The 24,456-nt window shown below is 32.0% G+C and overlaps 1 protein-coding gene across 1 annotated transcript in view; it reads right to left on the bottom strand.

Annotated features, from left to right (window-relative positions):
• The window catches only part of LOC134684946 (uncharacterized), an 86,690-nt gene that overhangs the window by 5,026 nt on the left and 57,208 nt on the right, over positions 1–24,456 (bottom strand). The window contains exons 10-12 of the mRNA XM_063544266.1: positions 2,629–2,786; positions 997–2,229; positions 56–133 (exon numbers count right to left, since the gene is read on the bottom strand). Coding sequence (XP_063400336.1) covers positions 56–133; positions 997–2,229; positions 2,629–2,786 — 1,469 coding nt within the window. The remainder of the gene's footprint in view (positions 1–55; positions 134–996; positions 2,230–2,628; positions 2,787–24,456) is intronic.

The raw sequence follows: 24,456 nt of genomic DNA, 5'->3' as shown, positions 1-24,456 counted from the left end.
ACTATTTACTACTAGTTATACAAATATGCTATACAATAAAATAATAGATTGTTACCTTGGTGGATTGAACTGTAGTTTGCGTTTGACTTGAGCTTTCGATTTGAAGATTAGATCTGGGAAAATTTTCAGAACTCTGTGACAATAAAAAATAATTTTTAAACAAAAGTTAATAACCACTATCGGTTGACCACTACTACCTTATATTTAATTAAAACATCACTCTACTTAAATCTATGAATTATTAATGAAAATAATCATAAATTTTATGTGGTGACAGCAAACCAAATTTAGAATTTACTTAACCCATACATATCGAAATCTAACATGATGTCCATTATACACTTAATGTACACACCCGTGGTAAAATATGAATATAATGTTCGGGCGGTTCCAATTGTACTCCCACGTCATATGTTGTTTTTTTGTGACATACAAGTAATTAAGCTATCATTTAAAAGCATTCAAATCTATCCAAATACGTTATTGTAATAGTTAAAGCATGCCACTAGTTCCATTTGCTCTGTTCTTTAACGTCTTACGTGTGCGTTATTTATGGGAACAGCAATTTTTTTTCTTCACCGAGAGCGCCTCCATCCAAAAGAATTGCCATATTCGTCCTATAAGAATAGAAATAATTCATGGGGGCTTGCATTTATACTGATTTTACCACGGGTTTGCCCTTTATGCTGAAATTTCACTCACGCAGTAAAATATTCGTCATAAAGAGCCAACCCGTGGTAAAATAAGAATAAATTCAAGCCCCCATGAATTATTTCTTCAATAACAAACAGTAACACACTGACCTGTTAAAGTGCAAAAAATATTTTTATTACTCAATAACTATAACTTTAGTACCCAGGAGAAAAGCAAGGAAAACTTGCATAGGATATAGGTAGATGGAAGGACTGAAACATGGTACTAAGTGTACAATATGATTACACATTTTCTATATAGAATACATGAAACATGTAAAATATGAACAAATCTTTAACTTACATCAGATGTTTTATGTTGTAGATCTGACCATTCACCAGTGAATGTGTGTATAGTAGTACATGTCTCACAATAATATTCGTTTTTCTGATCTTCACTTAAATCAAATGATCCTGTCACACACTCTGGTTTTGTTTGGCCACATTCCCACTTCAACTCAAATCTTACATTGGACATCTTGAATCTTGTACTTATTAACTTGATTATTTCCACTGTCACAAAGTCTGAAATGTATTTGAACAAACCTCTTTCAACAGTGACTTGCTTCCCAAACTGCCAAATCTGAATTTGAATAACATTTGGACCTTTCATAATAAGTAATTTTCTCAATTTTGTCGTTTTCTGTAACTCAAAGACAGCTGAGCTTCTGAAAAGAGTAATTTGTCTTTTCTGTTCCTTAGTGACAACTTCTGCAACGTTATATTTCCTGCAAAGTGACGCAATTAAATGATTCATTAAATGAGGTGGTAGAAACCTAAATATATAACATAACCAGGTAGACTTAGTACATACGTTTTCCGTCACATTAAACATTTCGTATATGTCACATTCGGGTTCTGATTTAATCATACAAGGAAGATAATAGAGAGGTTTGTCATCACCAGCATCTCCTCGAGTTTCCGATGTGTTAGGACGTATAATGATATCAAATTTCTCCATTACATTCAGGATATGATCCTTGTGTTTGGAAAAAATGCTTTCACTTTTTCTAAATATGTCGTCTAAAACCTCGCTATGCAATTTGCCTCTACTATATAATTCTTTCCATTTGTTTGTATTTCTTGTACTAAAAGCACTAAATTTTTTGGCTGTGACAATACATCTGAAAACATCAGACAACCACTGTGTGTCTAAAATAATATAAGAAGGAAGATCATTGAAATAAACTAAGGCTCTGATCTCATGGTGAAATTCCAGGAACAATCTAAGTTCTTCATCATTAAGTGGCTGAGGTGTATCAATAGCAACATTCTGAATTTCTTGAAAGGAAATAATAGGTAACACCTTCTTCTTTTCTTGAAGTCGTTTTTCAAGCTGAATAAATTTTAAAGGATAATCTGTATTCCATGTTCTCATTGTTCTTGCTAAATTTAGGATGTTTTCTCGTATTTGCTGGAATACACTGGAATCATCTTCTGTATTGGAAATGAAGTAGTCTTGCCTGATATGTCCTAGTTCATCGTCTGATATATTCTCTGTATACTTTAAAATATTTTCTCTGCATGCATCATCAATCTAAAAAAAAAAAAATTAATCCTCTTATCTACGTACATCCATGTAGGGTTTATTGTACTATATCATATTTCAGAAATTGTTGAAAGATCTTTTGTAAACTAATAAAACTGATTGCTTTTCCTATAAACACTTTTAACCTTACATGTGATAAAGCTTGCATTTATATATTGTCAATATATGTCATATGTGTTGGTCTGGTGAAACAGTAAAACAGGTATCTGTACAAATAAACACTTTGCTGTATGGGCTTTTCTCATTGTTGAAGGCCGTACAGTGATCTATAGATGTTAATTTCTGTGTCATTTGGTCTCTTTTGGAGAGTTGTCTCATTGGCAAACATACCACATCTTCTTTTTTATACAAACATCAGATTCTGACAACATTTGTAATTTCCAATACCTCTTCTACATCACAGATCAAGGCATCTTTCCAAGTGCCAACAATAACTATCGGTGGATCAAGATCATCTGATGTTCTCTTGTTGCCATCAGATTTATTTCTGTCCTCTTCCAATCTACTGTAACAGTGTATTGAATCCATCCATAATTGGAATAAATCTACAAAGAAATGTGTATTACATATATAAAGAATTCTTATGAACATTCATTCAAGATTAATGTCATAAATAAGGTATGATGGATAATGAGACAGCAATTCATCAAAGATCAACAGACCAGAAGATAAACAGCTAAAGGTCACTTTTCAACATTTTCAAATTATAGCAGATACCAGCAAAGGAGGAACGAATTCACAAAAAAATAGTTATTACAAGTTGTCTGGCTTAAAAATAACATTTTATGTTGGCTGTGGACTGTGTCAATCATTTTCTACTATTAATTGATTATTGACCTTCGTATTTACTGTTTCTATTTTACTTTATCATCAACATCATTGCCAAAGAAATTATTTCAGATGTAATTGTTTCAGATGTAATTTAAGTGCATTGTTCTAAAAAAAAGAAAAAAAAAGTGCATTGTTCTATCATGGGAAACAAGTTATGTATACTGTCTCTATTTGTCTGAAAATGTCTTAATTTTGTTTGAGTTTGTCTTACTAATTTTGTGCGTATGAGGCGCTTTTCTAGATAAAAATGATTAACCTTCATAAGGAATGCTCAAATTCAAAGATTTCGGAAGCCAAATGTATCAGACCTAAACACGTTCAGAGTTGTATAACCAAAAAACATATATCCTAAATAGAAAATGTCATCTAAAGTCTACTTAGACTGATGGATTTGGAACCTTAATTATTTCTTAATTTATCAAAATTGATGAAATTCTCAGTCAGCCCTTAAATTCACACACACATAAAAATCCCAGTTCAATGGTTTTCAGCACTCAAAATTATTCAAATCATAAATAAGTCACGAATTGGAGGTTTAATACCTTACTCTGAGAAGACCTAATAAGCAATATCTATGGCATTTGTTGGTTAAAGGTTTTATTTGACCTTGACCTAATTTTCAAGTTTGTTTCTAAGAAACTATAAGCAACAAATAAACTATATTTTGTGTATCCAATGATTGTAAGGTGCATATGTATTATGGTTTAGTTTATCCGACTTTTGCTTCATGTTCTTTAATTATGTTGAGTTAATGTGATACCTGTAGTAAAACTATATATTCAGATATTTAGGACTATCAACATAAAATCAATGAACATGCGAGACATTTCAGCGTGTTCACTCTTGTTATATCTGTTGTGTATCCACTTCCTGTTTGCTAACAGTTTATCATTTTACAGCACTCATTGTACAATGAAATTTGTCAAAGTTTTCTTGGCTTTTTTTAAGGGAATGATAATTTATATTTGGTGTGCAGCTTCAGTATGTTGAGTTGTAAAATATTTCCATACAACAAATACAGTTGACATATTGCATATAGTATTATAAAAAAAGACCAAACAAAAAAAACATTACCACTGAACCATGAAAATGAGGTCAAGGTCAGATGTAACCTGCCAGTTGGACATATACACCTTACACTCATTCTATACACCAATTACAAAAGACTTATTGCTTAAAGTATCTGATATAGGTGTAATACCACCAATTCATGGTACGTCACATCCGGTTCCATACGAAAGTAGGCCTAAAAAAATATTCCCTTGAATTTGACAGTTGTAGAAAATTAACCCTGCATTTCAATGCACTTAAATTTTTCTGAGTCGTAAATATGTATGTTTGGAGTCTGAAAGCATCATTCTTTTTTTATTTGATGCATGGTCTTATAAAATATTTTGGAACGTTAAGGTTACATAGTTACCAAAACAGGTAACCAGTAAATAACAGTGTCAAAATTGGGTTGTTTACTTCCGGCGATGATTACTTTCTTATATGCAATGAAATGTGTGAAATTTTCACTGTATCACTGGAAAGGATTAAACTTTATACATGCAAAGTATTTCTTTAGTTGAATTAAAGGTAAATACTGTACAATTTTTTTTAAAAGTGCCAATTTAACAAAGACTAATAGGGAAAAATCAATGGTGGTATTACACCTATTTAGGGAATCTACATGTGCACTATTGACCTTATTGTACTTTCATTTATAAAAGTTATTAATAAACCAGTTAAAACATTGTAAACATGGACTTTTCGTAATGAATTTAGACACTGAAAACACGTTAGAGGTAAAATTGCCTTGAAATGGGGGTTTACGGGTGCTTTCTAAGTCAAATGGGTGGACAGACAAAGCTGTATTTAGTTTACTGTGTTAAATTTTAAATTACCCTTACAGTTTTGTTTATACAACATGTGCATTTTTTATTTCAGTGTTAACCATGTTCTGAAGAGTATTCTGTTGAAAAATCTTATATGTGAATTGGTCTGCAGATGACACTTCAGCATTAAAGTAAGTATCAACTATTGTCATGTTTTTTTGTTGTTTTGGCCGCAAGTTTACAATTTGCCATTGTGCCGACTACATTTTGCACAGACAATAAATCATCTAAACACTTTTTTGCCCTGGATTTATACACATCAGAATCCAGTGTCACATACTTAAACTTTATAATTCTTACCAATATATTTTTTGTACCAGCATTCCAGGGGACATAACCCTTTGTAAAAACATTTTGAGGTATTTGTTTATTACTCTTTCTCCCCATTTTCTAATGTAAAATACAAGAAAGTGGACTTTTTGTGTAAATCTATTAGAAATATACTGTTGTGAGTAAATAAAAGGACTCTGATACCAGTAACAACAAATGATTGACTGAACGGGAACCGTTATTTGACACACTAGGGGAACAGACCAAAAACTCAAGTTACACATAAGGGCTTATCGAAACTTCCGTGTAGACAGTTAACATGTATAGAGACAGTTCTTTCAGCTAAAACACCTTAATTATTGATTTAACAATACATTTATTTCATTTTTGTGGGAACATAATCACATTTGTTTTATTTTTTAGACAAAAGATATCAAGTTTTGATGAAAAAGGAAGGATGGAGGAAAAATGGACCAATACAGACTAAAACAGACCTTCAAATGAACTCTAAAAGGGGCAATACAATTGTTTATCATCTTAAAGTTGTCTTTTGTATTCTATTTAATTGTTTGAATGCATACATCATGAGTTTATGATCAGATATTAGTCAACACTGCATTTTAGAATGATACACTGAAATTAGGATTTTTCGAAGAAATTAGACTGAAATTGCCGTAGGATATGGCCTTACATTATACTGATTTTCTCTGAAACTATAGCTCTGGCTGAGACAAAACTTGACAGTTATGCTTGAAATAACTTTCAATTGGAGGGAAAAAAATTACATTAAGTATATTTGACATTTAGGTGTTCTTTAGGTGTAATACCACCAAATCATGGTACGTCACATCCGGTTGCATACGAAAGTAGGCCTAAACAATATTCCCTTGAATTTGACAGTTGTAGAAAATTAACCCTGCATTTCAATGCACTTAAATTTTTCTGAGTCGTAAATATGTATGTTGGAAGTCCGAAAGCATATTCTTTTTTTATTTGATGGTCTTATAAAATATTTTGGAACGTTAAGGTTACATAGTTACCAAAGCAGGTAACCAGTAAATAACAGTGTAAAAATTGGGCTGTTTACTTCCGGCGATGATTACTTTCTTATATGCAATGAAATGTAGTGTGAAATTTTCACTGTATCACTGGAAAGGATTAAACTTTATCCATGCAAAGTATTTCTTTGGTTGAAATAAAGGTAAATACTGTACAATTCTTTTAAAAGTGCCAATTTAACAAAGACTAATAGGGAAAAATCAATGGTGGTATTACACCTATATTGACTAGACCAGGGAAACTTAATCTTCTTCACTGGTCCATGAAATTAGGCCGAGGTCAGATGAAAGCTGTCTGACGGGCATGAGGACCTTGCAATGACATTAACGGTACCAATTTTCCTGCACCAGATGCGCATTACGACAATACATGTCTCTTCAGTGATGCTCATGGCGAAACTATTTGAAATCCAAAGCATATATAAAATATGTAGAGCTATAATCCACCAGGTCCAAAAAGTATAGCCAAAGCTGTGAAAGAAATTAAAGCTTTGCATGAAGGAGATACGTTCCTTAATTTATAATAATTTTTAACATTTTGTAGCAGCAAATTTTAATAACACAAAAAAAATCCGTATTTTCATTCCAGTGCCGAAGTACTGGCTACAGGGCTGGTGATAATCTCGGGGACTAACAGTTCACTAGCAGAGGCATCGACCCAATGATAGTAATAACATTAACGGTACCAATTTTCCTGCACCACATGCGCATTTCGACAATACATGTCTCTTCAATGATGCTTGTGGCCAAAATATGTGTAATTCAAAGCTTATATAAAAGATGAAGAGCTATAATCCAAAGGTCTAAAAAGTATAGCCAAATCCGTGAGAGGAATTAAACTTTGCATGAGGGAGATACATGCCTTAATTTATAATAATTTCTAACATGAATGTACTACATATTGTTATACTAATATACATAATAAGAGAGAAATTTCAAGAAGTCACTGAACCCTGAATATGAGGCCAACTGGACAAGGGACATATGACAGACGGAAACTTCATAACATAAGGCATCTAATTATATACAAAGTATGAGCATCGAATTATTCCAACTTCTAAAATATAAAGTTTTTAAGTAGTTAGTTAACGCCATCGCCGCCGCCGGATCACTATCCCTGTGTCGTGCTCTCTGCAACAGAAGTTGCAGGCTCGACAAAAATTGCTTACTCGCTACAACTTATACTACCAAAGCTGCAGACAAAATATCAAATCACTCCTTTTTACAGAAGCTAAGACAACTATGTGATAGATTTCTTACGAACAGACGGGGTCGAGCCATTACTAGATCTGCTTCCATCTTTGGCGATGCAGGTAAAAACCGACAACAACAAAACAGACATAGTGCTGAAAGTGGTGTTAAAGACCAATAAATCAATATTTCAATCAATCAATGAAATAATTATATTATACAACTGGTATCAATGATCTTATTTTACCGTTTACAGTTTTAAATAATCTATAGGAGGTTTAGAAATAATCTGCATAATGATACACATTTGTAAAATAAAACTATAATCTAAGGGCAATAAATCCAACAAGAAGTCTGCTGAATTTCACACTTTTTCACTTTCATGTTGATCTCACAGAGTTGTATTCATAAGTTGTTAAGGTAGATTCATGGTATACCGCCATCTTGGATTGTACAATCACAGTAAAAAATCGGTCTAGTTATTTGCCTAAATCTGCAAATTTGGAGACATATTTGCAATTCAATGGTTAGACTCTTTTTTCTATTCAAAGAAAACTTGCTTATTAATCGTATTATACAAAATATTTTAACAAATATAATTTTTTTGGGTTTTAAAATCATTTTTTTCAAATGAGCCATTTAAGGGGAGATGACTCTTTTACTACAAAATTCATACTGTGCTAATAGTTTTTTTTTAAATTTTTACTGATAGGAAGAAAACAAGTTCAGTGACACCATGTTTTCTTTTTATTTTCTTAAAACATATTATGAAACCTTCCTTCTCACAATTTATTTCAAAATTCTATCTCATAGATTTTTTTTAATACACACTTATGTGTTTTTTCATGAACAAACTAACCAAATTTTGGCAATTTTCAACGCCTCATAGCTTGAAAAATTTGTAAGGGTTTCGCGGAACTCAGTGTCTCGCCTACTTTTGCTGTAAATCTCAGGCTCAACAAAAATGAGGAAAAAAATCAATAAAATTATCCCCTTGATACTATCTTATGATTGTAAGAAGCTTCTGTCCAAGTTCGTTAAAAATCTAGGAAAGTTAAATAATGAATGTAATAAATGTTTTGAAAACTTTAACTGCAGACTGTATGTAATGTTAACTGGAAGAAAACCTAAGTCCATTTAAAAGTAAAATACAGAAAAAATGGAGTTATCTTTTTACAAAATTTACTTCTGGATATTATTTTATGATCATAAATAAGCTTCTCAGCCCAAGTTTGGTAAAAACCAAGGATAGTTTAAGAAAGTTATTAAAATTTTAAAAACTTTAACCACAGAGTAAATGTAATGTTTCCCCGCAGAAAAACTAAGTCCATTTAAAAGTAAAATACGGAAAAATGTATATTTTTTTACATAATTTACTTCTGGGTACTATCTTATGATCATAAACAAGCTTCAGTCTAAGTTAGGTACAAACCAAGGATAGTTTAAGAAAGTAATTAAAATTTTAAAAACTTTTTTTTTTTTTTTATGAAGGTGATGATCGGTGATGGTGATTATGATGTTTGTTGTATGATGAGATGATTCGGTAAACTTCAGTTTTTTTTAGCGGAAATTACCGAATACAGTCATAATTGATAGTGCCCAACAAACAAAATTAAACAGTTATTAAAGTCATGTTATCATTAAGGCAGTACACAATATTTAAAACTGATTGTAATAAGGAAATTAAGAAGTATGATCAATTTACCACAAATTAATTCCACACCAGGGCAATTTTAACTTATTTGGATTATCATTTTCATCATATCCACAACTTAATATGTATATACTTTAAGTGTATAATAAATTGCTTCGCCGAACGCAGCTGGATATAATTTGAATTTATACTTATTTTTTTGGTTTTTCACTTCGCTGTTGCGAATTGCCCCACCCCCCTCCAAAAAATAAAATACCCCCCTTTTTGTTTTTGTTTTGTGCAATACACTATGCTGTTGCATATTGACCCCAACCCGAAAAAAAAAAGAAAAATGTATCCCTCACTTTTTTTGCCCAAAAAAATATATATGAAGAAATTATCTTTTTAATTTCTGATATCTGATATGAGAAAACATGTTCTTTACACATAATTTTAAAGCAGTGTAAGGGAGGCAATCAAACATGTCTGGATTACCTCAATATATTTGGATTACCTTCCTTACACTGGTTTCAAATTGTCTTAATTGGCCATTAACCAAGAAACCCTTGTTTCCCCCTCTTTTTTGCCTCTTATTCCTAAACGTTTTGAGCCAAAACACCTCCCCTCCACCCACTTTTCCAAACAAACCATAACTATCCCTTCGTGGTATGGAAACTTGTGGTACAATTTCAGAGAGATTTATACACTTAAGGACTGGAAACTACAACCAGATGCTCCGCAGGGCGTAGCTTTATACGACCGCAGAGGTTGAACCCTGAACGGTTGGGGCAAGTATGGACACAACATTCAAGCTGGAATTAGCTCTAAATTTGGATTGTGATTAAATAGTTGACACAGCATAGGTTTCTGACACAGAATGAATGTGTTCTAATGAACTTAAAATTATTGTTTTCTCTTAGAGCAATTCATTATGCTGTTGAATATTAAACCTCTCAAAAAAAATGTTTGAAGAAATTTTCTTTTTATTTATGAAATTTCAAATGAGAAAAATTGAACCCAATTTTTTTAATCACATCCCCCTTTCCCTTATTCGAAAACTAATCTCAATTAAAATTTCTAATGGAGTTTGCAACAATAGCTACTCATTTAAATACATCATATTGTTATCACTGAATGGTAAAGATTATTTTAATTTATCAGTTGGTAGTAAAAAGTGAATATACATTGTATATTGAATGACTGAATAAATAGTCAACGATCAATCTTACAGGGCGATGGATCATGTAATATGATTCTGTACACTACAAAATATAATATATAACAAGTCAAAAAGGGTACAACATCACATTATATATTGTATATAACAAAGATTTAAGTTGATTCTAGACAAAGAAAGATAACTCCAATTAAAAAAAAATCTTGCTATTGCACAATATTGTCCAATTAGATATTTCTTGCTTACTATTCTGGACAAAGAAAGATAACTCTAATTTAAAAAAAAATGCTATTCCACAATATTGTGCAATTAGATATTTCTTGCCATTGCGCAATACTGTGCATTTGAAAAGACTTGCTATTGCACAATACTTAATATAATAATTTTAGATCCTGATTTGGACCAACTTGAAAACTGGGCCCATAATAAAAAATCTAAGTACATGTTTGGACTCAGCATATCAAAGAACCCCAAGATTTCAATTTTTGTTAAAATCAAACTAAGATTAATTTTGGACCCTTTGGACTTTAATGTAGACCAATTTGAAAACAGGACCAACAATGAAGAATCTACATACACAGTTAGATTTGGCGTATCAAAGAACCCCATTTATTCAATTTTTGATGAAATCAAACAAAGTTTAATTTTGGACCCCGATTTGGACCAACTTGAAAACTGGGCCAATAATCAAGAAACTTAGTACATTTTTAGATTCAGCATTTCAAAGAAGCCAACCGATTCATTTTTTGTCAAAATCAAACTAAGTTTAATTTTGGACCCTTTGGACCTTAATGTAGACCAATTTGAAAACGGGACCAAAAGTTAAGAATCTACATACACAGTTAGATTCGGCATATCAAAGAACCCCAATTATTCAATTTTGATGAAATCAAACAAAGTTTAATTTTGGACCCTTTGGGCCCCTTATTCCTAAACTGTTGGGACCAAAACTCCCAAAATCAATACCAACCTTCCTTTTATGGTCATAAACCATGTGTTTAAATTTCATAGATTTCTATTTACTTAAACTAAAGATATGGTGCGAAAACAAAGATTAATGCTTATTTGGGCCCTTTTTTGGCCCCTAATTCCTAAACTGTTGAAAACAAAACTCACAAAATCAATCCCAACCTTTCTTTTGTGGTCATAAACCTTGTGTCAAAATTTCATAGATTTCTATTAACTTTAACTAAAGTTATAGTGCGAAAACCAAGAAAATGCTTATTTAGGCCCTTTTTGGCCCCTAATTCCTAAAATGTTGGGACTAAAACTCCCAAAATCAATACCAACCTTCCTTTTGTGGTCATAAACCTTGTGTTAGAATTTCATAGATTTCTATTCACTTTTACTAAAGTTAGAGTGCGAAAACTGAAAGTATTCAGACGCCGACGACGACGACGACGCTGACGTGATAGCAATATACGACGAAATATTTTTCAAATTTTGCGGTCGTATAAAAATGTTTATCTGATCCCCCTTTTTGGCCTCTAATTCTCAAACAGTTAAGACCATAACCCTAAATCAATCCCAAACTTTCTTTTATAAACCTTGTGTTAAAGTTGATTTCTATTTACCTATACAAAAGTTATTATTCGGAAACCATCTGTCTTTGGCGACCCCGACGACGACGTGATAGCAATATATATACGACAATTTTTTTTATTTTTTATTTTTTGCAATCGTATTAAAACATATAACGTGACAGTACCTAAATTGCTCCTATTTTGACAGTTTGTCACCTACGTTTTTTTAAGATCAAGAAAAAAAATGTCCGTACTGTGTTTATTTTGTAGCCCTATCCTTCTTTATTGTATAGGTTCACCAATTTAATTTTTAATCCATATTGAGTCATTAAAAAATGGGTTTGAATCAACCTCCAAACTATCCATGATTCTGTAATGAGGAGTACCCAAATTGCATCCACGCTTAAATTCACATCGTCAAAAGTCTAATAACCGAGCTTTTGTTTAATTTCTTCAAATATTTTAAACAATTGGATATTAGACCATGCTTACTCTTCATATTTTACGAAATGGATACTTATAATATATTATATTTGCTAATTTTAAAAAGTTGACGTTTTGATGACGTCGCATGATGACGTTTTCGTACATTTTGCTTTTTCAGTAAACAGTCCATCTTTTGATAAATAAGTAGTTGTGAACGTTTTGTGTCCGATCTAAATATGGTAACTTATGTTGAAAGACGTGCATAGTATCAAATCATAAAAATACAAACTGTTTAGTCTCTAGGAAATCTTGTAAGATTTTTGTTGCTATTTTTTTCTAAATAGGTGCAATTTGGGTACTCGGTGCAATTCGGGTACCCTTACGTTAGATTTATACACATTAATTGTGCATTTCTGATCATTTAACTCTAAATAAATATCTTCAGATTACTCGGGACTGCAGTTAAGGTATATTATGACCCAGTATTTTGTCAAGGAGAACCAAATAAATGTCAGAAGTATACTGTTCATTGCATTTTTTTTTGTTATTAATGTTGGGCAACGATGTTCTTCGAAATAGACTTTTACTTTAACATTTACGATTTTCAATCTTATTTTAAAAAGGCATGGCACAGCAATTTTTAGAGCAAAATAACTAGTTTGTGAATTTAAATCCTTATAAGTATATAATTCAGACTATGCTATACATAAAAGTCAAATTAGTTTCGACAATTTTCAAATTTTTACCCCGTGAGTGATCCATATATATGAGAAAGAATCCCTACAGAAACAATCAAGATCTATCTTCAAAAGTAACTTTCCAGATAAAGAAAAATATTCAGATATGAAATTTTCAACCTCTTACATTGATCCTAACATGGGATACGGAAACAAATTGTTAGCAAAAATAACAGAAATTCCCAGACTATATATATAGACATGCTTGTTTGTGAGAAGAATAAGAACGATAATAACAACAACGAGCAGAATTTACAGTAAAACAATACAATAGTTCATCTCCATTAATTGAATTATATTACAATTATATATTGACATAGTAATGAGTATCGTGGTTTTTTTTTGTGCTTCTGTAACAAAAATTGTGTGTGGACCTTCAATAAAATCAAAGAAGTGCTCAGTAACAAATAGCATTCCTCTTTTATGTGTTGTTGCTATCATCTGGACCTTAACACAAATTTGAATCTTTTTTCAAGATTCATTGTTATCAAATAAGTGCGATCTAAGAGATATCATTCTTCTATGACTTGTAGTTGATTAGAGTTTGTATCTTTATATATCTTAACCAGAATTAATTTAGGTCAAGATGACTCTTTTTTCATGGACAATAGTTACTATCCAATATGATAGTAAATCATTCTTTTTTACTCACAGTTTGTTTCAATCTTTACCTAAATGCAAAACTTAGATGCCTGATTTTTGTATTAGTTGTTAGTGGCTTTGAACTAGCTGTCAATAACTGCGAGTACACTCAGATCTGTACTTAGTGTCTTTCTTTTGTTGGGATATACATGTACACGGCCACGACCACTCTGTTTTTTGTTAGATGTATTTATATTTGTATCCATCTCATGAGTTAAGCCTTTTTCAACTGATTTTCATAGTTCGTTCTTATGTTGTTCTGTTACACCACTGTCCGAGGTTAGAGGGAGGGTTTGGATCCCGCTAACATGTTAAAGCCTGCCACATTCTGTATATATGTGTGATAATGTGTCTGTCCCAAGTCAGGAGCCTGTATTTCAGTGGTTGTCGTTTGTTAATCGGCCTAGCCAAGATCAGATGTGCATTTCATAGTGGGTCTATGTTATAGGCTTGTAAAGACAAGAAGATAATGTTTACATAAGTAATACATGTTTGAACTGAAGGAGAGAATGTAGGGCTTCACAATGAATATCAAATATCATGTATAGGTGTTACCGTTTTTAAATAAAACACTAAAATACACGCTGAAAATAGGCAAAATTTTACGTTATGTTGTTTCATTTAAAATTTCCCTGTTTTTAACAATTGATAGTTAATAAGTGAAATTAGTTTGAACTACATTATTGGTTTACTGTTATAGACAATTTATTCATCTTTCTTTTACTGGTTGTTGCAACAAAAAATCTCCAGTTGTTACAAAGTTATGATCAAAAGTTGAATACTATGGGTTTGTTATGAAATTTTGTACTTTTGTTTTAAGCTTGCTCAGTGTAGTGATATAAGAGATAAAATGAATCAAATTTATGCTATGATGTGTTTTGTTTTCTCTTTTAGTATATACTTTATCAAAAACTACCTCATTTATCAAAATTGCAGTACCCTAGCTGGAGATATATGCCATCAAAGTTGGATATACAAATGAATTTAAAAAAATTGTCTTGTCCGTAGACATGCATTCCCTAGTAAACTGGAAGTATACTAACGTCAATGATGCATTGCTAAGTTCCTGTTCTTTTGTAAACATGAAAACACTACTAACATTTTTTTCTACCATCTATTAATGGAGGAAAAATTTCAAAAATATGTCAGAATGTCTTGTCCGTAGACATGTCTTTTTATCAATATTGCTTGGCTGTATGGGTCAACATTAGTCCTATGCGTTGTTTAAACTTAAACATATCTTACTTTTAATTAATAAATGGTAATTTAAGTGTTCTCAATTTCTGTAAAATTACTTTACAGGAGTGGATTTTAAAAAGTGGCAGATCATCAGTCATAAAAAGCATACCTTATTTTACTTCAATATTGTTTATTCCAGTTGCTGCATACCTTAAAAGGTTAACTAAATCAACAGAAAAAGTATTTCCCTCTCTCTTACTTTATCTTTTGTATTTCAGTATTAACAGCAGATGAGGAAGTGTCTACGGACAAGACACTTGTACATAACAAGTATTGAATTCAATTATTTGTCTGCTATAGAACTTAATTCTTATTTTTAGGTGAAGAAAGTTATCCATTCAAATTAAGACTCAGTATTTTCAACATGAATATAGTCACAATTCATTCTAACAGATTTTTTTTTAACTGAAATTGTCTTGTCCGTAGACATTACCACAATATATTTTAGCCAATTTCCTCGAGTTCAGCCTAATTTGGTAGGTAACATGTATGTTATTTTTTCAAGAGAACACATTCAACTATGTCAAAATTGATTTATAATAAAAGTTTGATTGTTGTAAACAGTCAGATATATGGATTTCAGTTAAAAAAATGTGTCTTCATTTTGGCTCAATCAATAAATTTTTGAGATGTGTAAAGAATTATGGGTACATTTTTATATTTTCCAAAATTTAAAAAACACAATTTAAAATTTAATTGGTAACTTTTAATCTTAACTTTAACAATCATCTTTGAAAGCATTTAATTGAATATCAATAAAATGTCTCTTCCGTAGACATTATCAAAATGTATTTGTTTCCATTTTCCTCCCAGTTAACTCAGTTTGATAGATAAACCTGATAAAATGTATAGTTTTTTTTTCAAGAGAACACTTTCAGCTATATCAGAATTAGGTTTTAATAATACATTTCATTAAATATAAATACAATGTCTTGTCCGTAGACAAAATATATAAATTGTATTGCTATGTTTGATTGTTTATTGTAAGAATATGCATCAAGTTATTTTAAGGTTTAATACACCAAAAGAAAGGTTTGTTTTGGAAGTTTTGTTATTTATAGATAAGTTTAGATACAGTTTTATCAGATAAGATAAATAATCAAAGAAAGCTAATGTTGCTTGAAATAACTGTGAGTTAAACATGTTCTTGTCATTTTTTTTTTCAATTAAAATGTTTGATATTCAATAATTCTAAACGTATTTTGTTGTTTTTGTCATTGACCAAAAATCTGACACTGGTGACCATGTCTTGAAGGCAACCATTAAAGAGAATTATACAGTTTTTAAACACCATTTATTTCATAAAAATATAAAATATTTCTAACAAAAACTGCATGTATTATATAAATGCTTCCAGTGTTAGCCTAACGATGGAAATTTTCATAATTTAAACCATATTTGAACCAAAATACCAAAAGAATTTTGTCCTGAGGTGATACTAATTTTTGACTTCATGTGAAACACAAAATGCACATCTGATCTTGGCTAGGCCGTAATGTGTTACATGTTCGTTTTTTTCCTTTGTTTGTTTGTACATTAATTATACCGTTAGTTTTCTCGTTTAGAATGTTTTACGTTTATCATTTCGGGGCCTTCTATAGCATAGCTGACTAAGCGATATGGGCTTATATCATTCTTCAAGGCCGTAATGTGGTCTATTGTTGTTAATTTCTGTGTCATTTGGTCTCTTGTGGAAAAATGTTTCATTGACAAGCATATACCACTTTTTTCATATATTAACCGTGCAGACTGACGAGCAAACGTAGTAAACGTTTTATTCACCCCCATAAACTCAGTTTTCATACGAGATGATAACTATTAAGGAAAATGTTAAACTGGGTCTTGAAAGGGTAAATTTTTCTTATGAAAGATTATATCTTTATACAAGACTGCTGGTCATATTTAAAAGACAAACTGCTTGGCGTGCTAAAAAGCTTGTAAAAAATTGCAATAATTGATGTAAAAGTATGTTAAACACCTACAATGAAATGCTTTAAACTGCTTTTATTCAAAAGGAAATTTAGTAAGTCCAATCTACCTATAGAATCACATGAGTGAACAGATGATCACATGATGCAAATCAAAACTAGGTTGATCCTTTGTTATGCAAAGTTAGACAATTTATTCAGGAGACGAATATATATGTTAGTGTTTGGATAGTCAGGAATTGTTCGTAGTTTGAAAGTTTTACTAAAGTGATGTTATTCATAATTTTCATTTGACATGAAATTACTTTTGTAAATTATTTTCTTTGTTAAATGTGTGTGTGCTGATAGAGGTGGCACGTGTGTTTAGGAAATTCCAAACAATGGCAGAGGAATTTATTATTTTGGATCCAGGTGTGGAAAATTGCAATGTTTTCCAAGACCAGGCAATAGTGGTGAAGGATGATGGTTCTCTTCAGTTGATTCATACTGGAACTCCATCATCTTCACAGCCTACCCGTTTAAATTCTGTTCCGAAGCGAGCGACAGTTGAGAAAAACAAAAAGGGGGTGGAGCCTAACTATGTACCTTTTACTGCAAGTGTTGAAGTTAAACAACAGCAACCGGATTTGTTAGCTAAATACAATGAGAAATTGATAAACAACAAAAAGCTTTACTTTTACAGAAAGCTATTAATGAGCTAACCAAATCCGTAATTGAAATTTAAAAACGCGGTTCTCAACAAAACAGCTGATCCGATTGGGCCATTGCACAGACGCAGTTGAGAAACAATAAACGGGGCAAATCTCCGAATACTTTTTATGACAGTATGAGGAATCGGAACGGGACTATGAGTCTTCAGAGGATGAGGAGGATATGGCGGAGGAAGCACCTCAAAAAAAGAATAAAAGTTACGACGAAAATGTCCAAAATGTCCAAAATGAAAAAAAAAATTGTCTAAAAACCAAAATTAGGATCGCTTGTACACAAAGGAGATAGCAAAAATCGTTAATCAAGGGGCAGAGTCTGCCGTAGATCATAAAAATAAAGAAATTCAGGAATTAGTGGACAAATTTGTTCGGCCAGAGAATTGTGAATTTCTAGAGGTTCCTAAAGTAAATAAAGTGCTGTGGAGTTCTAAGGAAACATCTAAACGTCTGAAAGATAATGACAGATCCCTGCAAAGAACCGGCAGGGATATCTTGTTAAAGGGATGATACCGGTTGTTCAGCTGATGGAAAAGTCTTTGAAAAGCTCATCGGAAGAAACGTTTGAACTATCCCTAGACTCCCTAAAGGAGTAGGTCCGGTAAGGACCGATTTTGCCCTCAAATTTCAGTTTCACCTGACAAAAGATTTTGACCACTTTTTAAACATTTAAGTGTCTATTTCATATGATTCAATTATTTCATGTGCAAGATTTTAACTTATTTAGTCATTAAAAACGATCCGATTCAAGCTCAAATATGAAAAATCTACCAAATATGCGAAAAAATGACACTTTTCACATGGTTTTTGTCAAAAACAAAAGTGGCCGCATCCGTGTTCATCCTCAATCTTTACATATGTTATGTATTATCGTCAAATACAACTTCTATTTCAATATTTTGGATGAACACGAATGCGGCCACTTTCGTTTCACCCGGAAACCGTATAAAATTTAACTAAAATACTGGAATTTTGAGGATTTCAGTAATTTAGCACCACTTCATGGTGCAAGTACCCAATATATGTGCATTGTATTGTCAAAAACAGCCAATATTTGTGTAGCAGAACCATTTTACTATCCATTAACTAAGTAAAAATTTACATTTTAACAATTTTGTAAAACTTCTATATTTTGGGGCCAAAAAGAGGTCTTACTGGACCTACTCCTTTGTTGTTGTATGCTCATAGAGATCTGTCTAGTAATAGAAGTAAGCTCTGAGCCACGAAGATTAGAAAATTTCGCCGAACTATTTATTTGGGGACAAAGAAAATCTGGAACAACGGATGAAAGAAATAGACGATAGTACAAAATTGGGCAATAACATGAAAGTTAAAAGTGCATGGAACAGGGATAAGGCACATCTACCTGAAGTTAAGGACACTTATTCTCGGAATGATAATTTTAAGTCTGACAATGGAAGTTTCAAATGGAAAAGTGGTTTTAAAAACAACTTTTTAGCCAAAAAAGGCCCAGATACAACGAGATCAGAAGAAACCCTTCAACAAGAAAGGAAATGGAAATCTGGGCCATTAGAAATGGACACACATAGTAATAGTAATGTAAGTACATGTACATTATTAAATCTTAATTGTCTGCATAATACTACTGACAACTATGTTGCTGGGAAAATAGCTCAGTATAGTGAGACATGGAAAACAATTACAAGTGATAGAAACGTCTTGCATATTGTATGTCAAGGTTATCACTTGGAATTTGAATGTGAACCATGTTGTAAATGTTCAGGGGAAGAAATTAAATTTAATGAAAGTGAACAAATAGTTATCGACAATCTGTTAACAAAATGTTTACACAAAAAGGTTATTGAACCTGTAATTCATCAGTATGGGGAAGTATTATCTAATATTTTTATTAGGCCCAAAGCTGATGGTTCATTTATATTAATATTAAATTAAAGTTATCTGAATGAGCTTTTGGAATATAAACATTTCAAGATGGAAACTTTCAAGTCAGCATTAGAATTAGTAAAAAATAAAAATTTCTTTGCAAAGTTGGATATTAAAGATGCATATTACAGTTTAGGAATACAAAAGGAAGATAGTATTTTTTTGAGATTTACATGGAAAGGTCAATTATATCAGTTTACAGCTATGCCTAATTGTTTATCACCAGCTCCTCGTATTTTCACAAAGTTGTTAAAACCTGTGTTATCTTCTTTAAGGAAAGAAGGATATGTTAATTGTGCTTATATTGATGACGTTTTATTGGTAGGGGATACTTATGAGGAATGTTTAAATAATGTTCAAGAAACAATGAAATTGTTTGATAGCCTAGGATTTACTATACATAAAAAAAAAATCAGTTGTTGTGCCTGCTCAAAACATCGATTTTTTTAGGATTCAGTATAGACTCTGTGAGCATGGTAGTGAAACTAGCACCAAACAAAGTTGCAAATATTGTGGAATTATGGAGAACTTTGTTAAGGAAGTTTTCTGTTACTATACATGAATTTGCACAGTTAATTAGAAAGTTGGTTGCTAGTGAACATGGTGTCTTATTTGCACCAGTTTTTTACAAAACTTTAGAAATACAAAAGGATGTTGAATTAAAATTGAATAAAGGAATTTTTGATGCATGCTAGGATTATATTATCAAATGAGAGTAAACAATGTATAAACTGGTGGATTGAAAACATTCATGATAGTTATAAACCGATTGTTTTAAACCACCAGATAGAAAAATTGAATCTGACAGCAGTATGTTAGGATATGGAGCACTTGATGTGACAAATAATCTTACATTAGCAGGTGTTTGGAATTAGTGAACGTAATAAACATATATTTTTTTTTTAACTGAAAGCAGCTTTTCTTGCATTAAAAGCCTTTTGTGGCAGAACTCATAATGAACATGTACAATTATTTCTTGATAATACAACTGTTATTAAGTATTTGAATAAAATGGGAGAAGGAAAGAGGAGTTAAATAATTTATCTAAAGAGAGATGGTTGTGGTGTATACATAGACAAATTTGGCTTAGTGTTTTTCATATCCCAGGGAAGTTAAATATAAAAGCAGATGCGTTAAGCAGACACAAGTCTAATCAGATATGGAATGGATGATTATTGATAGTAGTTTTGAGTGTATAATGAATAAACTTGGTCCATGTGACATTGATTTATTTGCATCAAAACATAACAATAGATTAGAACAATATGTTTCCTTTGGCTGTTAATGCATTCTCTTTGACTAGGAATACATTTTATGCTTATATATTCCCTCCTTTCAGTGTGATCAGTGCAGTGTTACAGAAAATTTGTGAGGAAAAAGCAACCGCATTAGTTATAGAACCTTTATTTTCAACACAGCCTTGGTTTCCGCAGCTACTACAAATGATTTGCGATCAACCATATATTTTGCCAAAAGTGGAAAGTTTCTGACGAATCCCAAAACAAATCAAACCCATCCTTTGAAAAAAATGAGATTGGCGGCTTTCAAAATCTCAGGAATAAAATGTGTGAGGGAGGAGTATCAGCAGAGGCTGCCGACATCATCATCAATTCCTGGTGAGATTCTACCAAAAAAAAGTATGGGACATATATAAAAAACAGACTGTTTTTTTGTGACAAAGAAAAAACGGATCGATTTGATCCATCTATAAATAGTGTATTAAATTTTTGGTTAGAATTGCATCTGAACGGCTTAGGATAAAGTGCTGTTAATACTGCTAAATCAGCAGAATCTAGTTTTGTTTACCTTATTACTAATGTGCAAATTGGAAAACATTTTCATGTTAAACAATTTATGAAGGAAATATTTAATAAGAAACCTGTTTTACCTAGGTATAATTGTACCTGGAATGTGGAAATTGTGTTAAGTCTGTTAAGACTGTGAAACCAGTGAAAGATATTACATTAAAAAACTTAAAATTTAAATTGGCCATGTTATTAGCTTTAACAACAGGTCAAAGAATGCAGAATATTTTCTTAATAGATATTAGAAATTAGGAACTTGATACATACTCAGTTAAAATTAGATATTGAGACTTGCTTAAGCAAACTAGATACCAGTTACCAGAGATATTTATAGAAGCATTTAAGCCAGATTATAGGAGTTGTGTGGTTCATTCATTACATGAATATTTAGAATGCACAAATAAATTGAGATTTAAGAAAACTCAATTGTTTTTGAGTTTCCAAAAACCGTCTCAACCTGTAAAAAAGGGCACCATTGCTAAGTGGATTTAACAAGTTTTAATTTTGGCTGGAATATATATGACAATCTTTACACCTCATAGTACTAGAGGAGCTGCTATTTCCTATGTTAGTGGACGAATTCCAATAGCTACAATTCTTCGCACAGCTGGATTGAGGAAAGATAGTGTGTTTAGAAATTTTTATCAAAGACCAATTACTAATGACAGCTCCTTCAGTAAAGAAATCTTATTGGCCAAGAGGAAATAAGATAGTTTGTGTATATAAGAATGTATATAATTTCCGAAATTAAGAATTAGTAGTGTTTTCCAAGTAGTGAAATATGTAGTGTTTATAGTATAACTATAGCTACTTAACAAAGATTTTGACTGAAAGTGTAGAACTGAACACTAAAGACTCATGTGATTCTATAGGTAGATTGGACTTACTAAATTAACAAATTAAACAAAACTTACCTAAGTTGTAGTTTGATGTTAATTTGGTAAGGTCCAATCTACCAGAATCACTTCCCTACCCGAGATGTGATTTGTGCCCACCCTCATTATGGAAGTTTCAGTTCCTGACTTTCTCCACTCTGAAGTCTGATTTGCATCACGTGATCATCTGTTCACTCATGTGATTCTGGTAGATTGGACCTTACCAAATTAACATCAAACTACAACTTAGGTAAGTTTTGTTGAATTTGTTAAATAAGCTTTTAAAAACTGAGTACCAACTATAAAGTGGCACCTTGCTAAAATTCTTCAGTAGAAAATGAACTCGAGGCATATATCATACAAATTTTCTTAAGTTCGATATTTCATTAACTAAAACTTTCATTATTTAACTTACATTATGCCATGCGTATTTCTTACGATGAACATAACTAGTTCATTTGTCCACCTCTTAGTTTCATATTTTCCTCAGAATGAACTTCCAATAAATTAATAAAATTATATCTGTCCAATTGCAGCCAATAGCAGGCGTTATTTTTTTCTGATATAGTTTTCAATTGAGTTGCCTTGGTAACAAGACTTCAACAACTGTTTAAATTTGTTTGCGGGGCACTTTCATTATGACTGTATTTGGTAATTTTAAAAAACCCGAAGTTTACCGAATCATCTCATCATACATCAATCTCATCATACATCAAACATCATCATCACCATCACCGATCATCACCTTCATCAACAAAAAACGTATAATGTTGTGAGCACTTCATATAATGTTGTGAGCATTTCATATAATGTCGTGAGCACTTCATATAATGTTGTGACCACTGCATATAATGTTTGGACCACTGCGTATAATGTTGTGAGCAGTTCATATCATGTTGTGAGCACTTCATATAATGCTGATCATTAACATAAGGCAGTCATGGCGGTCCATATTAACATGTATTTTACAAGTTACGGTATAGGGCTAAACAATCTCCATGGAAATGAGATGTGCCAATGCTTATACAACTGCATTGACTTTTCATAATTCATTCCCTTTAAACAAAACTAAACACAAACATTAACTTGTAAACTATGTAAACGTTTCAAAATCAATGAACCATGAAGAGGGGGTGGTGTTATATAGTCTCCTTGGAAATAATACTTGCAAATGCCAATACATGTGCAAACCAAATATTATTGAGTTAACATTAGCTGTTCATCTTAATCTGACCTAATCACACACTAATACATGCCAACTAAGCTAACGTTTCAAAGTCAGTAGACAATGACTAAGGGGTAAAGACCAACTATTCACCATTGAAATGAGATGTGCTAAAATAAATGTGAATACAACTGCATACCAATTACCATTGACCTACCACTAACATTTCCCCATAAACTGACCTAATCACAAACTAATACAGGAAAACCAAACAAAGATGTTAAAGTCAATATAAACTATGACTGAGAGGTTGGCGCTAATAATCTCCATGCCTTAGTGAGCGCGCTCACATATCCCAAGTCCCCGCATGGTCACTAGAGAAATAAAATAACTGTAAGAAGAAAAAAATGTATAAGAGCAAAAATTGAATCATAATTTTCTTTCGATATGTACATCTACATAGTATGTCCTAATTCTCAAATTATTCAAAGTTTCATGACATTATGTTGTGTGGTTTCAGGGGAGTTGTGATGACAAACTGTTGCAGAGTTAAATTGAAGCAAAAAAGTTCAAAGGGGTGTAGTTCCTAGAAAAAAAATAGAATCGTAATTTCCTGTAGATATGCACATCTGCATAGTATGTTCTTTTTATCTAAAAAGGTTTTATGAAATTCTGTATTGTGGTTTGAGACAAGTTGCGATGATAAGAAACAGGATTAACAGACTGACGGACGGACAGACAGACGGGCAGACGGACGGGTCAAAAACATTATACCCTCCGCAATTTCGTTGCGTGGGGTATAATAAGATATACCAATGCCCATACAATTGCATGCCAAATATCATTGACATATACTAGTGGTTCCCAATACACTAATACATGTAAACTAAGCAAAGTTGCAAAGTCAATAGACCATGACTGAGTGGTTTGGGGCCAAAGAATCACCATGGTTATGAGATGCGGCGATGCTTATAAAACTGCACACTTAATATCATTTCAATTTCACTTATTGTTGACCATCAACTACAGACCTAATCACAAACTAATACATTGTTGACGCCCCCGACGCCGGAAACAGCATACATATGTCTCGATGTTTGACTCCGTAAAGAAGAGACAAAACTAAAAGGAGTTATTTCATTAGGTATAAACCAGTTAATAAAGTTGCATGAAAACAAACTATTTTTGAGTTATTGTCTGAAAACTGGAAAATCTCCTCTTTTTGATGA

Source organism: Mytilus trossulus, chromosome 9 (genome assembly GCF_036588685.1).
Source record: "Mytilus trossulus isolate FHL-02 chromosome 9, PNRI_Mtr1.1.1.hap1, whole genome shotgun sequence".
NCBI lineage: Eukaryota > Metazoa > Mollusca > Bivalvia > Mytilida > Mytilidae > Mytilus > Mytilus trossulus.
This window is presented reverse-complemented; position numbering and strand designations above follow the sequence as displayed.